Source organism: Pogona vitticeps, chromosome 3 (assembly GCF_051106095.1).
Source record: "Pogona vitticeps strain Pit_001003342236 chromosome 3, PviZW2.1, whole genome shotgun sequence".
Classification (NCBI taxonomy): domain Eukaryota; kingdom Metazoa; phylum Chordata; class Lepidosauria; order Squamata; family Agamidae; genus Pogona; species Pogona vitticeps.
In genome coordinates, this window is record NC_135785.1 from 81,505,976 (window position 1) to 81,521,283 (window position 15,308).

The window sequence follows — 15,308 nt, forward strand, 5'->3', positions numbered from 1 at the left end:
TCAAAGACTTAGCCAAAAATAACTCAAACTCCATGGCTCCATTGAACCTCCCCCCGTCCCCTGCTTTTCACTGTATTACCTTGCAATGAATTCATAATTCTGGCATCCAAATTATTACCAACTGGAGCTTCTCTCTCAGAACTAACAGCAACTGCAGAGGGGGAGGATGATTTTAATCCAGACTGTGGCAGGGGAGGAAAGGGTAAAATTCCCTCCCTGCATGTCACAATCCCCCACCTGATAATCCTCCCCTATGCACTTCATTTATTCACCACAAAGCTGTTGGTGAGATTAGGAGTGGAGTGTCTAACCATGAATTAAGATCCAAAGTCCTCTGAACCGTGAAAATTATTGGGTGCCCAGGGGCCAGCTTCTCTCAACTTGATCTATGCTACTGAGCTCTTGGGAGGATAAAAATGGGAAACTCAAGAGCTTTGTTATGCCATTGTCATCTTCCTGGAGGATAGATTTAATAAATTAATATTTCTGAAGATAAAAATGCAGTGTTTAACATATCTACTTTGGGGCTTCTCAGATGTCTGACTTTATCAGTGGTACTTACTGACAGCCACATATGTAACGTGGATGTGGGCCTCCAGATGTTTTTTGCCTACAACTCCCATCAGACCTAACCAGCACAGCCGCTGGTGACAGGTGATGAGTGTTGCAATAAACATCTGGAAGGCCTCCACTATACAGCAAAATGCAATCCTCCACAGCATTCTTCCCCATTGCCTACTGATGGGAGCTACAGCCCAACAACACACAGAGGGCAGCATTTTACCTATCCCTGCCGATATTTGCTCAAGATTCAGGTTTTCATCATTCATATACCCTAAGCCTACGGTTTACTCATTTGTCCAACTGAGTTTAATTGGGTTTACCCACATAAGGCTGCAACTGCATGCACACTCCCCTGGGTGCAAGCCCTACTGAGCATAATGAACTTACCTCCAAGTGAATGTGCATAGGATTCTGGAGACTACACAGAAGTCAGATTTAAGGTCCCTCTATTAACATAATAAACATGGCTTGCATCGAATCAGACAGTGTTATGTTTATGAACTACAAAGAACAACTATTTATGAGCTATGAATTTCCTGGCTAGTTAAGAAATGTAAATGTTGTACAAGTGAAAATTATTTAAGAAAAATGAACTGCCACTAATATTTCTGTGGGGGAGAAATAACCAAGGATCCACAACTGCAAAATATTTAAAGAAAGAGGATATTAGTCAATGTCTCTAACCCATGAACAACACAATCTCCACAATATGAACTTGCCCTTAACCATTTTTCCCTTTCATAATCTTCCTTCCCAGCCCCTCTTTCACTCAGAAAATAAAGAAAAGGTGGAAACAGTAGAAGACCTATACAGAAAAGAGAAAAGATTACATTGAGGAGGAATCCTATGACAAAGAACCTGCAGTTGTAGAAAGTGAGTATAAGCTGCTCTGAAAGCACTAGGAATAAATAAATCAGCAGGGTTAGATGGAATACTATTATAACTATTTCAAGCCACAGAGACTGAATATGTCAAAATCCTAACAAGAATATGCCAACAAATGCGGAAAACAAAACTATGGCTCACAGACTGGCATCACTCAATATACTGTACATTCCAATCCTCAAGAAAGAAGATGCCAAGAATTGCAGTAACTATAGGACCATTGCTTTAATTTGCCATGCAAGCAAAGTGATGCTCAAGATATTGCAACAAAGGCATTTAACCTTACATGGAGTGAGAAATGCTGGATAGTTCAGCGGTTTAGGTATCTGACTGCAGAGTCAGAGGTTGGGAGTTTGGTCCCCCACTGTGCCTCCTTGACAGGGACCAGATTTGATGATTCATAGGGTCCCTTCCAGCTCTGCAGTTCTAAGAGTATTATTACTGTTGTTATTATAAATGCCTGATGTTTAAGTTGGATTCTGAAAAGGAAGAGGCACTTGAGATCATATTGCAAATAACTGGTTGATAGAGAGCACTAAACAGTTTCAGAAGATCAATCTGTGATTATAGACTACAGCAAAGCCTTTGACTGTGTGGATCATGAGAAGCTATTGATTGTTCTGAAAGAAATAGGTATACCTCTGCACTTGCTTGTCATGATGCATAACTTGTATTATGGACAAGAAGCTACCGTTAGGACAGAACATGGAGAGACAAAATGGTTTCCTACAGGCAAAAGTGTCAGATAAGGTATTTTTTTTCCTGCTATCTGTTCAGTCTCTATACAAAACATAACATATGGAAAGCCAGACTAGATTCAGATGAAGGAGTGCAAAATGGTGGAAGAAACATCTATAATTTAAGATATGCAGATGAAACCATATCATTGACATAAAGCAGCAACGACTTTTTGTGAAAGTACTGTGTTTCCCCAAAAATAAGGCAGGGTCTTATATTAATTTTTGCTCCAAAAAACGCCTTATTTTCAGGGGATGTTTTATTTTACAGTCATGTCATCTTCTGGTTGATGTACAATAGTGGAGGGCCGGGTTTCACTTAACTAGGGCTTATTTTTGGGGTAGGGCTTATATTATGAGCCTCCTGAAAAATCATACTAGGGCTTATTTTCGGGTTAGGTTTTAGTTTCAGGGAAACAGGGTACTGAAGCATTTGAACATTAAAAAGACAAAAATCATGACGAACACAAGAACTACACAACTTTAAAGCTGATGAAGAAATTGAAATAGTTAACAATTTTGTATACCTTGGTTCAGTTATCAATCCAAACGGGGACTGCAGCAAAGAAATCAAAAGACTGAGACAGGAAGAGCAGTAATGAAGGAACTAGAAAAAAATAATTAAGTGCAAGGATGTTTCGCTGGAGAACAAGACCATGCACACTCTTGTATTTCCGATTACCATGTATGGGTGTGAAAGCTGGATATTGACTCATTTGAAGTATTGTGCTGGAAGAAATCTTTGTGGATCTGCCAGAAAGATAAACAAGTGGGTTCTGGATCAAATCAAGCCTAAACTAGTATCTGGAGGTAGAAATGATGAAGTTGAGGTTGTCCTTCTTTGGGGGCAAGCACATCATGGGAAGGCAAAATTTACTGGAAAAGACAATAATGCTGGGAAAAATGGAAGGGAGCAGGAAAAGAGGAAACCCAAATACAAGATGGATTGACTCCTTCAAAGAACCCACAGGGTTGCGTTTGCAATTGCTCAGCAGGGCTGTTCAGGATAGGGCATGTGGGAGATTGCAGCTTCATGGACGGCACGTAACAACAAACCACAAGGGTGCATAAAACTGCGGCATTGAATTAGCTTAAGTTTTACAAACTTTCCTACGCGGACTTGTGCCCGACGAGAAGATAGCCCTGCCCGTAACTTTTTGAAACTCGTATCTCGCCTTAAGGCACAGGACCAAAAAAAAAAAAAAAAAGTCAGGAGACGCGCAACTTAAGTCTCTTTCTCTCACGCTCTTTTTCGACACAGGGACACACCTCCTCCGCCCCAAGTATGTGCACCTAAAGACACTTACACAAAACCGGACCACGTGACCAGTTCCTCCGCCGCTTTCTTTCTTTTTTTTTTAAAGTCTGTGAGCGGCTACGGCAATGCAATTGGCCCAAAACTTCCTCGCATATGGCAGCCGCCGGGTGAAGGCAGCGGGCGCCCCCCCCCGCCCCTCTAAACGCTAGGCGCTGATTGGCGAAAGCTGCCGGAGCGGAGATGTAAGGCGACAGGAGATTGGCAGAGGCGCGGCCGCATGTGTTGGGCTCCCCCGTCTTTGTATACAAGGCTCGCTCGAGGAGCCCTTTAACAATGGACGGAGGCAGTGCTCGCTGCTGCTGCTGCTCAGCCGGATGGTGATGCCAGAGCCGAGCGACTCCCACGGGATGGTGCTGCTCCTGCTTTCTGTCGCCGCCGAGGACCCGAAGAGCCTCCCGCCTTGGACTGCGATGGCCGTAGCGGAGATGCCCCCTTTGGATCTGCGAGTCCGGGAACCGTAAACTCGAGAAGGGGAGCAGCAAACTCCGGGTGAGAGCGGAGAAGTTGCTCGGATCTCGCGGGGCGGGAAGGAGGGCGGCGGCGGCGGTGGTGGTAGAGGAGAAGGGACCAAGCTGTGGGGATCGGGTCTTTCCCCCAGCCCTTTCTTTGTTGTGCGCGGTGGCTTCGCGATCGGGCGCTCTTCTTGCTTTTTTTTTTTCTCCCCCGGCTGCCGCGAGGCGGCGGAGGCGAAGTTGGTGTTGGCAGTTGTTGCGGGACAGGCTCGGGAAGGACGGGTGGGTGGGTGGGTGGGAGGCAAGGGGCGCTCGCTGAGCTCCTGCTGCCCCCCCCCTTGTCTGGGATCGGTCGGGGATCCCTTTTGGGGAAGCAGCCCTCTTCCTTCTGTCCCCGCCCTGCCAGGCGAATTAAACCAGAGGCTCTCCTCGCCCCACTGGGGGGGGGGATCTGTGATGCGAGGAACCATCTCGCCGTCTCAGCGGAAAAAGGAAGAGCCCAACAAATCCCTTCTTTTTCTCTACCCCCACCCCACCGGCAGCCCTCTCTCGGCCCCCACCCCACCCTCACCCCGCCTTCTTAAGATGCAGTGAGTGGTATCAGCTGCGGAGCCCCCAGTGCGGCTCAATCGGCGCGCCTCCCTGGAGAGGTGATCTCTTGGAGTTGGGGTGGGGTGGGGAGACATTTCCTGATTGCTTGTAATTGACGACAAAGGGCGGCGGGGGGGGGAGAGAGAGAGCCCAAGGGGCTGCGCCCTGTCCTTGTTGCAGCCGCCGCCGGGGTTTGGGGGAGGTTTAAACCGGGCGATTGTTTCTGAGCAAGCTCCTCTCCTATTTCCTCTGCAGGTTTCGGTGCCGCCAGCGCCTCAGCCCGTCCCATGGAGTTAGAGGGGCAGTGGTGGAAAGGACAGCTGGCTGCCGACATCCACCAAGCGCTTCGTTACAAGGTAATTCGCCCTCCCCCCTGCTGGAGTCCGAGCCTTCTTCAGCCCCTTGCCCCGGAGGTGGGACGGGTAACTTGAATTACCCGTCCCAAATCCGCCAGTCGAGGCTAAAACTGCTGTCGGGGAAGGGTGGGTAGATCCGAACTCTCCGCGCTGGAGTTTGCTTCCCGCTTGAGTGACAGATCCAGCTCTGGCCTCTCGATGGGCCGGGGAGGAAGGCAACTGCTGCCCGGAGGTTTTCCCTCTCCATCGACTGCGGTCTCCCCCGACATCGGGCCCATCAGTGAGATGCAACTCTTTTAAAAAAAGGAAATAGAAAAACAACAACAGTTGGTAGAAAGAAAGAGCCGGCCCTTGGGAAGGGAATGTTGCCACCTTTCTTGTGTTCCCCATAGTTGGGAAAATTTACTTTTTTGTACTATAGCTCAGTGGTCCCCAACCATGGGCCTCCAGATGTTCTTGGACTTCAACTCCCAGAAATCCTGGCCAGCAGAAGTGGTGATGAAGGCTTCTGGGAGCTGTAGTCCAAGAACATCTGGAGGTATAGCTCACAGAAAACTCCCAGCCCATATGACCCTCTGGTCCAAAGGAAGACTAGGTTTCCCCAGTAGTGAGTGTTTCCATTTTGTGGAGAACAGCCTGAATAGTTGGGAATAGTTCTGCAAGGAGGGGAGAGAGATTTAGTAACACCCTTGATGTGTGGAGAGCCTCTTTAGTTGTGACAAGTTACCTTGCTGGTTTCAGTGGGAGCAGTGAAGGACAGAGTGGCCACAATCTCATAGAGAGTCATCTGACAGTAAATTGCTCTGAACTCAGCAGGTCTCCTGAGTGGAGGGATATACGTAGGATTTCAGCCTTTTAACACTATCCAGTCACACAGGTAAGGATATCAAATCCCGTTGACTTCCCTGGCTTGCAGCCTAAGATATTCTGTTCATGTAATGGTGTTGTAATGCCGTGAACCGTTCTTCTGTCTACAAACCCTCCTCTTGTGCTGGGAGCTGTAGAGTGAACTTTTCACAGAGGCAAAGTTTAGGTCCAGGCCAATGTGTCTGACAGCTGGAGCACCCTTCTCTTGGATTGGGGCCTGAGTAAATCCTTTGGGTTACATAGCTGATTTGCCCGAGGCTCCGTAATGTGTCTGTGGCATAGAACTTGGAAAAGTTACTGTTTTGGATGATGACCCTGCCCCCAACCACCACCACCCAGCCAGCATAGCCAGTGGGAGTTAGATTCTTAAAAAACAACTTTTCCATGCCCTTTTGTGTCAGAGATCTCCAGTGCATCTATGAGAATTCTGAGAAGTCTCGAGTTTGTTTGTGTCTTTTCTAAGCTGAGATATCTGCTTCACAGATGTACATCTGTGAGCACTTAAAACTGGTGTTGTTGCTTGGAAAAGGAGTCTGAAATGTTCCTTTTGAGAAATGGAATAGTAGATGAACTGTTTTACATTGTTTTCCAGTACCAACAGAAGTAACAGAAAATATGTTACATGACATTCAAAGAGTTCATTCAAAAGTCCCTGCTTTCACCTGATTAGCTTGATTTTATTTTAATGGCCACCTATTAGATAAACCTCTGACTCAAATAGTAATTCTGTTGGTTTGTTTCTTGACAAAATCTATTTAGTGTATCTCTGCCAATTCACAACTTATGAAAAAATAATAGTTTCAAGTCTTCTCCCACACACCCCAAGGTGACTCATTCACAATTTAAAACAGATCTTGTTCTCTTTGATAATGTGGAGCCTTCACATGTGAAAGGTAATATCAGGACATCTTCTAAATGACTTGGCTTGCAGTCTCTTCAGCTGGGTGCAAGTCCCAGACCATTGTGAAGTATCATTTCATAGAAATGTAGCCTAAGTGCATAAAGGATGATAGAAATATAGTAGTGGGTTGCTATGCAGCACAAACAACTGCAAGAAAGACAAGCTTGTTAAAGGGGTTTTTAAGGCACTTGGTTAGTATGCTGCAGCTTTTGTTTGGAAACTGCTGGTCCCATTTAAGTCTTTGGTGGCAAGCTTCAATAGAAATGCAGTAATCGTATTCAAATGATGAACATAAGAATAGCAGACATATTCTTAGCAAAAGTCTCTTAAAGGTGGCCAAATTCTGCCAGTACTTAAGGGAATAAGTATGAACAGCTTAGTGATTTAAATAGAGATTTTAAGTTCAGTTCCCCACTGTGCCTCCTTGACAGGGGTTGGACTTGATGATCCATAGGGTCCATTCCAGTTTTGCAGTTCTGAGATGATGATGAAGAAGAAGTCAAGATATTTTTTTCAAAATATTGTTTTTGTGAGAGGCATATGCTTGGTTAGTGTTCTTCCACTCCTTTGGCATTAGGAGTTACCCCCTATTTCAGCCAAGACATTTGCACTTCTTAAGAAATAGTCAAAGGATTGATGCTCATCAGTTTCAGCTTTTCAGTGAGCTTAGAAATTTGTTTGGACAACAACTCCCCAAATCCCTCTACCAGTTTTGGGAAGTGTTGTCCCAAAAAGGAAAGTTTCCAAGCTCTGACTTCTTCTTACCATGGAAAGTGCTGAAGAAAGCTGTGGTGGTTCAGTTCTTGCCTTTTATGCAGTTTTAAGCAGAAACCCTACCTGAAGAACTATGGCTACAGGACTGAAATTACCTGTTAATATATCATATGGATTCTGTTAATTTTGTAAACATTTGGCATATATTTATAACCCCCGTCGTAGGTGGTTGCCTCTGGTCATACACATGCTATCTCAGCAGGTACTACTGCTGTATAAATGTCAGGTGATAATTAATGATGGACTAGTAAATATCTGAAAATGGTTGTGCATGCAGTAAAGATTTTGGTGAGCTTCTGTCTCAAATAGGGAAAATGTGAAGCTTTTGCTTTTATCCCGGCCATTGTTTATGCAGTAGTACGTCTAGCTGAATTCATCAGAATTTATAAGTATGCTTAAGACTACAGACTGTAAAGAGTTCAGCTTCCAAATATTTAAGAACAAACCTGTGTTTCTGCCTACATAGTGTTAGAAAATTCAGGGGGTTGTGTCAAAATCTTAATTCTAATTAAAGTAGGCTGATTGAATGAATTGGAGGTGTTAGAGCAGCGATGTAAGTCTTGATTTAATTAACCTACTCTAGTTAGGCCTTGCTACTAGATTAAACCCTGGGACTTTGCCCTTATCCCTTTCAATTATTTTGAAATTGAATTATCAGTCCTATTTAAACTAAACCAGTTTAATATCAATAAAAATTCTTTGTGAGGAAGTGGACTATCCATGAAGGCTCAAATTAAAATATAGCAGTTAATCTTTAAGGTGCCACAAAGTTTTATCTTTATTTTCTATTTTTCTTTCCTTGTTTGGGAGCTGATGAGGACTCATTGAGTATTTGCAGCCACTGTCCTCTCACTAGCTTCAAAGCTTTGTTCAGGAGTAAACTTAAAAAACATGCAAGCCCTATGAATAATCCAGCAGCAGTCCTGAAATACCGAATTTATTTTATTTTTAATAGAAATCTTGTCATGCAGCCTTGTTGTCCTCAGCAAGAAATTGCCCGTGATTAAGAGCAAATCACCATTGATTAGGGGTGATTTGGGTGTGCATGTGATTGGTACACAATGCAGATGCACTCAAAAATCCCGCCAGAAAGGCTTCAGTCAACAGTCGTAGAGTAGGCCCAATTGAATCAATGGAACTTACAAAGGAGTTAACTCATTAACTGTTAATTCAGTAAGCCTATTCTAGTGCAATTTGCTCTGCTAAGGAACTGAATTTTAGCCAGTAAAATCAGACTTCTGCCTACCAAAACACTTTGTCTGGAAAAGACTTCCTGGAAACCAAATGCATTCAGAAATGTTTCCTGCTTCTCCTTCAGTGTACAGTAGGTGTTTCTCAGAATTTCTGTGCTTTTGGGCATGACACTCTGAAATAGAATACCTTCTGAATGCCCATCTTTTTCATCTGTGCAACTTTCTGGATTTCTTCCCTAATAGCTCATGACCCTGGATGGGATTTTTGTTTCCTTGTTCCGATGTGCTCCCAAGCCAATAGATTTGTGTATACTTCGAACATGAGTTGCTTGTGCTGCTTTGATTACTGCTGTTCAGATTAGTATAAAACTGCCCTGTCCAGCTGTAAACTGGAAGCTAAACTAGCAGAAGCACATGTAATTGACTCGAATGAACCAATGTACAAGAGGGAGTAGGTTCTGCTCCAGAATACTAGTGCCCTGTAATGAAACAGAAATGAATGTTGAGGTATTGGTAGGCAGTGGTGATGGTGACAATGGGGATGCATATACAGTGCACTTCCTAAGAAGAATTTTTCAGGCAAACAATGTAAATGTTTGTGCGTGCCAACCTTGTATCTCAAGAACTACAGGAAAGGTGAGTGATCTACAGTTATGGGTTTAACATCATCTCCCCCCCACCCCCCAGTTTCCTTCATTGAAGTTTTTCTAACTGCTCTTGAACAAAGAGCTGTGGGTTGATCATTCCAGTTGGGGAAACAGCTTGGGGGCAAAGAGCATCAGCTCCTGCCCTTAGCAGTGCTGACCCAATTAAATGTGCAGCACCAGCCCCCCCCCCCCGCCACACTGCAGTAAGAAAACATTGAGAACTCCAGTCGGTATTTCTTCTCCTCAGTGTTTGACCCCTCTCTCTATATGGTGTCAAAGGGAAATGAAATAAACTCTCAGCTAGCAGTTTCCAAAGCAGTAGCCACGTTAGTCTGTCTCAGCATGTTGGCAAGAAAAAGAAAAAAAGGCAGGCAGGCAGGCAAAATAGTGTAGCCCTTAAAGACTAAGACTGGAGGGGGGGTTAGGGTGGCAAACTGTGGATCAGCTTTTCAGCTGGGAAACAAACCGCACCAAACCAGTAGCTCATGCCCATCTCTAGTCAGAATTAACTTGATGGCATGTGTTTTTTGTTGTTGTTATCATCATCCTAAAAATACTTATTATTCTCTGTTTAGGAACTGAAGCTACCATCCTATAAAAGCCAGTCTCCCCAGTTAAATTTGAGAAGATACTTTGCAGATTTAATTGCCATTGTGAGCAATCGCTTCAGACTCTGCCCTGCTGCCCGACATCTTGCTGTTTACCTACTGGACCTTTTTATGGATCGTTATGACATATCTATTCAACAGCTACATGTGGTTGCTCTTTCCTGCTTGCTTTTAGCAAGTAAGTATAAAGGAACAGCCTTAACAAATTGAACTAGCTGAATAGCTCAGTAAGTTAGGTATCTGGCTGCTGAGTCAGTGGCCGGGAGTTTAATTTCTCACTGTGAATGGGAAAACACTTCTGAGTATTCTCTACCTGGAAAACCTTGAAAATGTTTACCATAAGTCAGAAATTATGGAAATTTAAATTAGTCATCTTAAGGTCCAGTTTTGCTACAAGAAGTCCAAATTCCCTATCAGCTGAGCTCACTTCTACAACTTCCTTATAACTTCAAAAGCCTGAATTATATTTGGAATATTTCCCAAACACCATGGATACTACCTAAACTCATTTATGTAAACTCACTCCTACTTTATGTTTACTTATTTTTTCTCCCTTGTCTATAATTACAGCCTTTTTGTACAGTTTTTTACAACTGCAACTCTATTTTTTTTCTCGGCAAAATGGACTCTCAGGCCTATTATGTGGCCCACAACCACACAAAATGTTTCAGGAGTCATCATGCTTCATAATTTATGGAATGTCATGTCTACAGTAATTCCACTTGATCTACATATTTTCAAGCACAATTATAAAAGAGTTTAGACCAATTAAGAAATTAAGCTTTTTGCAAATACTACAAGAGATGTGGGCTAGAATCCTATTGATGTTCATGTATGTTTTGCTTAACTTGCCATGGCCAACTGAGAAGGTGCCAGGGTGCATCTTGGTCACATATCTGGTTATCCACCTTGTTGCACAACCAAGATGTTCCCTGGCATCTTGTCAGTTAACCACAACATACACAAATATTACTCAGACAGTAGTAGGTGCAGGCCATTATGAAATTATTACGATAATTCTAAAGTGCGGGTGAACTGCATGGAACCTTGCTTGATTTTTTAAAGGTGATCTTAATTTGGTGGGCATATATGCTGTATAGATGGTTAAGTAGGTGACAGTAGAATGAAATAGCCTAGTTGTGCTGCACCCATAACAATATTCAGTCCTGTTACTCCTCTACAGCTTTTTTAAAAAGAAAGTGTTCAAAGTGTATACTGGAAACCTGGTTGTAAATTTTTGCAGTTTGATTAATTTCACAGTTAACTAAACATGCATACAATCTGTTTTTAGATTGGAGTCTTGTCTTTCAGAGATGTAATGCTGCTTATATGTACACATGTGTAATTGGTTTTATCACATATCTAATGCTGTAATGGTATTTTACTTTGTCATTCCCTTCAAGGTAAATTTGAAGAGAAAGAAGACAGTGTGCCTAAACTTGAACAACTAAACAGTCTGGGTTGTATGACTAACATGAACTTGGTGCTGACTAAACAAAACTTACTGCACATGGAACTGCTGTTGTTAGAAACCTTTCAGTGGAATCTGTGCCTCCCAACAGCTGCTCACTTTATTGACTATTACCTCTCCATTGCTGTTCATGAATCGGATCTCCATGATGGATGGCCAATGGTTTGCTTAGAAAAGACAAAGCTGTATATGGCAAAATATGCTGACTACTTTTTGGAAGTTTCCCTTCAAGGTGCGTTTTCATGGCTTTGTTCTAAAGACACTATAGTTACTTAGTTACACAGCTAATACTGTGTTTGACTTAACCATGATCCTCCGATGTCTCTCCAGATCATGCATTTTTAAATTATGCTCCTTCGTTAGTGGCTGCTGCCTGTGTGGCTTCTTCACGGATTATCTTGCGCCTTTCGCCAACATGGCCAGCCCGACTGCATCGCCTTACTGCATACTCCTGGGACTTCCTGGTTCCATGTATTGAACGACTTTTGGTGTGAGTTTTCTGTCATGGTTTCTAACTTGATATTGTCATGTAGCAGATAACAGGGGAGGAAGAAATGTATTTACATATACTTTGTTTCACTTTGCCTTGTGACCACAGTTCTATCCAGTTTGAAGAATCTGATAGTCATGTTGGTGTGATTCTCGGCTATGATCCTTGAAAGTTTTCACAGTAATTGCAATTTTTTGAAAATAGTTTAACCCTCAGATGTGCTACAGATTAACCCAAAATAGAACAGCCTTTAACAGCACAGCTAACACAAAAGACATTAACTAATTCATTACAAAGGGTCTTATATTAGATTGTTGTGGTTTGTCGGACCAAGCTAACAATTGAAGTTCTGATCCAAGTGCAATTTTCCTTTTCGGCTGCTTTAACGAGTAGCCATTGCTTTCAGTCTGCAATCTGCCACTTGAAATTAACTGACCAGAAGTTCTGAAAATATTTGAGACCTCAGTTCACACACCCATTTTTCAGATATGTTGCTGTTGATTCTTCAGCTGTTTTAACATTGTAAGGGAAATTCAGCTCATGGTGGTACATGATTGTGTGTTGCACTTGTCAGAATTGAATCTGCGCAATTAATATCCATGTTTCTACTGAAGCACCCAAAATAATAATAATCTGTAAAAATGATAAATAAAAATATACTGAAAGAACAAAAATGAAATAAAAACAACAATATTCTGGCTTCTTGAGGGAGAACAGACTTATTTCAGTGTGAGCACTCATAGATCAGAGTCTACACCCCTAGGCACATGCTGAACAAAAAAAAAAAAAAGTAAAATATGATAAAACAGAAGACCAACAATAGAAACGTTAAAGCCTAAAATAACGGACTCATGAAATGCAGTGGTCAAATACAAAGATGGATTAAAGATTTTAGCTTATGTGGTCTGTTTTGATTAAGCTGTCAGCTGATGCAAATACTTGTTTATTCATTAGTTTGTATCCATTTAGCATTCTCATCGTGAACATATCTGCATGCATACACGTCTTGCAGATTTCAACAAATTATTCTCAGAAGTGAATGTGCTTAGGAGTGTAACATTCTGTTGTAATCCAGGGACTGCCAAATACATTCATATTCCATTGAAGCTAATAAGAGACTTGAGTATATACCGTATTTTTCACACCATAAGACACACTTTTTTCCCACAAAACGGGGGTGGAAAGTTTGTGCGTCTTATGGAGCGAAGAAAACAGATTATATTTTCCTGCTTCTCCTAAAAAAATTGGTGCGTCTTATGGAAAGGTGCGTCTTATGGAGTGAAAAATACGGTAATAGTAACTGGACAATTTTTTACTCTCCTGAAGAAAGGACACAAACCAAACAATTTTCTCTAATGGAGTGGGGGTTCTTGATATGCTTCTATTCTAATATTTTGAGTCAGCCATGATGCCTTCTGTGGAAAGCTGATCTAGGAAGATTGATAAAATAAGTGCCTATACTACAGTATATGTAATGGAGTATGCCTTACATGCTAGAGGACATTTTGGTCCACTGTCCTCAAGAATGTAAGAAAGTGCCTTCTGCTTGCCCACGGAGGGGATGGGTTGTGAATTCAAGTCTCCCCATAAAATGGAATGAAATTATTTTGTAGTAAATTTTTTTGTAATGTTTAAAATATTTTTATATCCTAGTGCCCATGATAATGATGTAAAAGAAGCCAACAAGCAAAAAGGACAACATACATCTCAAGCTGCTCAGCACAGTTTATTTCAAACGGCCACTCCATCTCCACAGCAGCACATCCCTCAATATGTTCAAGCACATCAAACTCCTCTCCAGTTTCCTGAAACAGCAGCACAACAAAACTGTCAGCCGATCGTGCCATCCAGTCACACACCTTATTCGCTGCATGCTTGCCCAGCTGGTTTACAAGGCAATATTCAGGCTCGAGGCCATATGCAGACTGCTGCTGGATTATCACTAGCTGTACCCATAGAAATGAAGCCATGTTTAAGTGTTTCCTATAATCGAAGCTACCAGATTGCTGGACGTTACCCTTGTATTACACCCTGCTTTGAGAGGTGATAACTAGAGCAATAGCTCTATATGCTGTCAGTGTCAAGATAACAAGGAGGGCATTAATCATTGGTCCTCTTCATAGGAGGGCTAAATTCTACTTTTCCTCCAGATGGTAACTTGGTGACAGAAAGTGCAGGCCATGAGAATTTATTGTGTGTGTTTTTTGGGGAAAATAATTGTGACTCTCAGATGGTTTGTGTGTTCATCTTAAACATGCTTTTAAAACTCATGTTGAGTGACAACTGCACAAACTTCATATCTGTCTTTTCATGAAAAGGAAAGATTTCATGTTGTTTTGGAGAGACCACTGCTTCACAGCTTCATGCAAGATCGCTAAAGCATTAAAGCCCACCAAGTGCCGTGGTTTCTGAAAAGATGAAGCGGGAGAAAAGATTCCCTTCATTTAATCAGCAGCTCAATTGTAATTCATTCCTATGGATAAGGTTTTGTGTTATGGCCTTGGGTTAACTTTTTTGTATGTCTTCTACTCAAAGTATTTTTGTCTTCATTGAAATTATGTAGAGGTAAATTGTCACACTAACTCAGGGAATAATCTAACTATTGTGATACTGGTTTATACTGTTTCAAGTAGTTATCTGAAGTTGTCTTGCTTAGGATAATGCAATAGTAAATACTGAAGGGAGCGCAGATACTCATTTACACTACTCCCTTCATCAAAAGGGTGCTTTCTTATGTGACAGTGAAAAGTGTGCTCTTTAAATGAAGCCAGTATTGCACCATACCTGTTGGAGTACTATTTTTTCCTAGTTGCTGTAACCAACTGTTTGTGCCCACAAAGTTTAAATTTGATTATTCCCAATGCTTGGGGTGGGGAAATACAAATCAACTGCTTACAAGAACTACAGCCTACTATTTGTGGGAATATTTGCAGACTCCAACAAGGTAGCTACATTTCCTATCCTATCATAAATAGTAATTAAAGATCACTTCTGTGGTGTGAATTAGGGTGCTAATTGTATAACTATCAGAAGTGTAATAGTTCTAGCCGTTTTAAATTTCTCTGCCCAGCTAAAGCAGAAGCAGAATTATTTCAGTGAATAGGTAAAAGGATATTATTATGGGAACTTTGTCTTGCCTTTCCTAATTAAGTTGGTAGCTGTTTAATTGGATCTAGGTATGAAAAGGAATCAATGGAAGCTGAGAGTATAGGGTAGTATTTGCAACCTTTCAAAATGATTTGGGTAGTGGGTAAGGGGTATGGGTGGGAAATGTGAAAATAATAGTGGCACAAACTTTTCCCAGGGAAGAAAGGACCACCATAAGATGCTTGATATTTTGAGGAAAATTACTTTGCTTGAGCTAAATGATTAATATAGAGCCAAATGGGCTGCAAGAAAGTCTTTAATTTAGAGGAGAATCAATCCTCTATTGTGGTGATTATTTTATGCAGTA

At 42.0% G+C, this 15,308-nt stretch overlaps 1 protein-coding gene across 2 annotated transcripts; it reads left to right on the plus strand.

The window, feature by feature from the left end:
• Positions 1-3,854: 3,854 nt before the first annotated feature.
• Positions 3,855-14,637, plus strand: CCNJ (cyclin J). 2 transcript variants are annotated; one of them, XM_020782955.3, is made up of 6 exons: positions 3,855-3,993; positions 4,803-4,903; positions 9,861-10,071; positions 11,297-11,596; positions 11,695-11,854; positions 13,508-14,637. In XM_020782955.3, exons 2-6 carry the CDS (start codon positions 4,835-4,837, stop codon positions 13,899-13,901), a joined length of 1,134 nt encoding a protein of 377 aa, XP_020638614.3. In that variant the 5' UTR covers positions 3,855-3,993; positions 4,803-4,834; the 3' UTR covers positions 13,902-14,637. The 2 variants fall into 2 exon arrangements, with proteins under 2 accessions (XP_020638614.3, XP_020638615.3); XM_020782956.3 differs by lacking the exon at positions 3,855-3,993 and adding an exon at positions 4,504-4,606.
• The last annotated feature ends 671 nt before the right edge of the window (positions 14,638-15,308 follow it).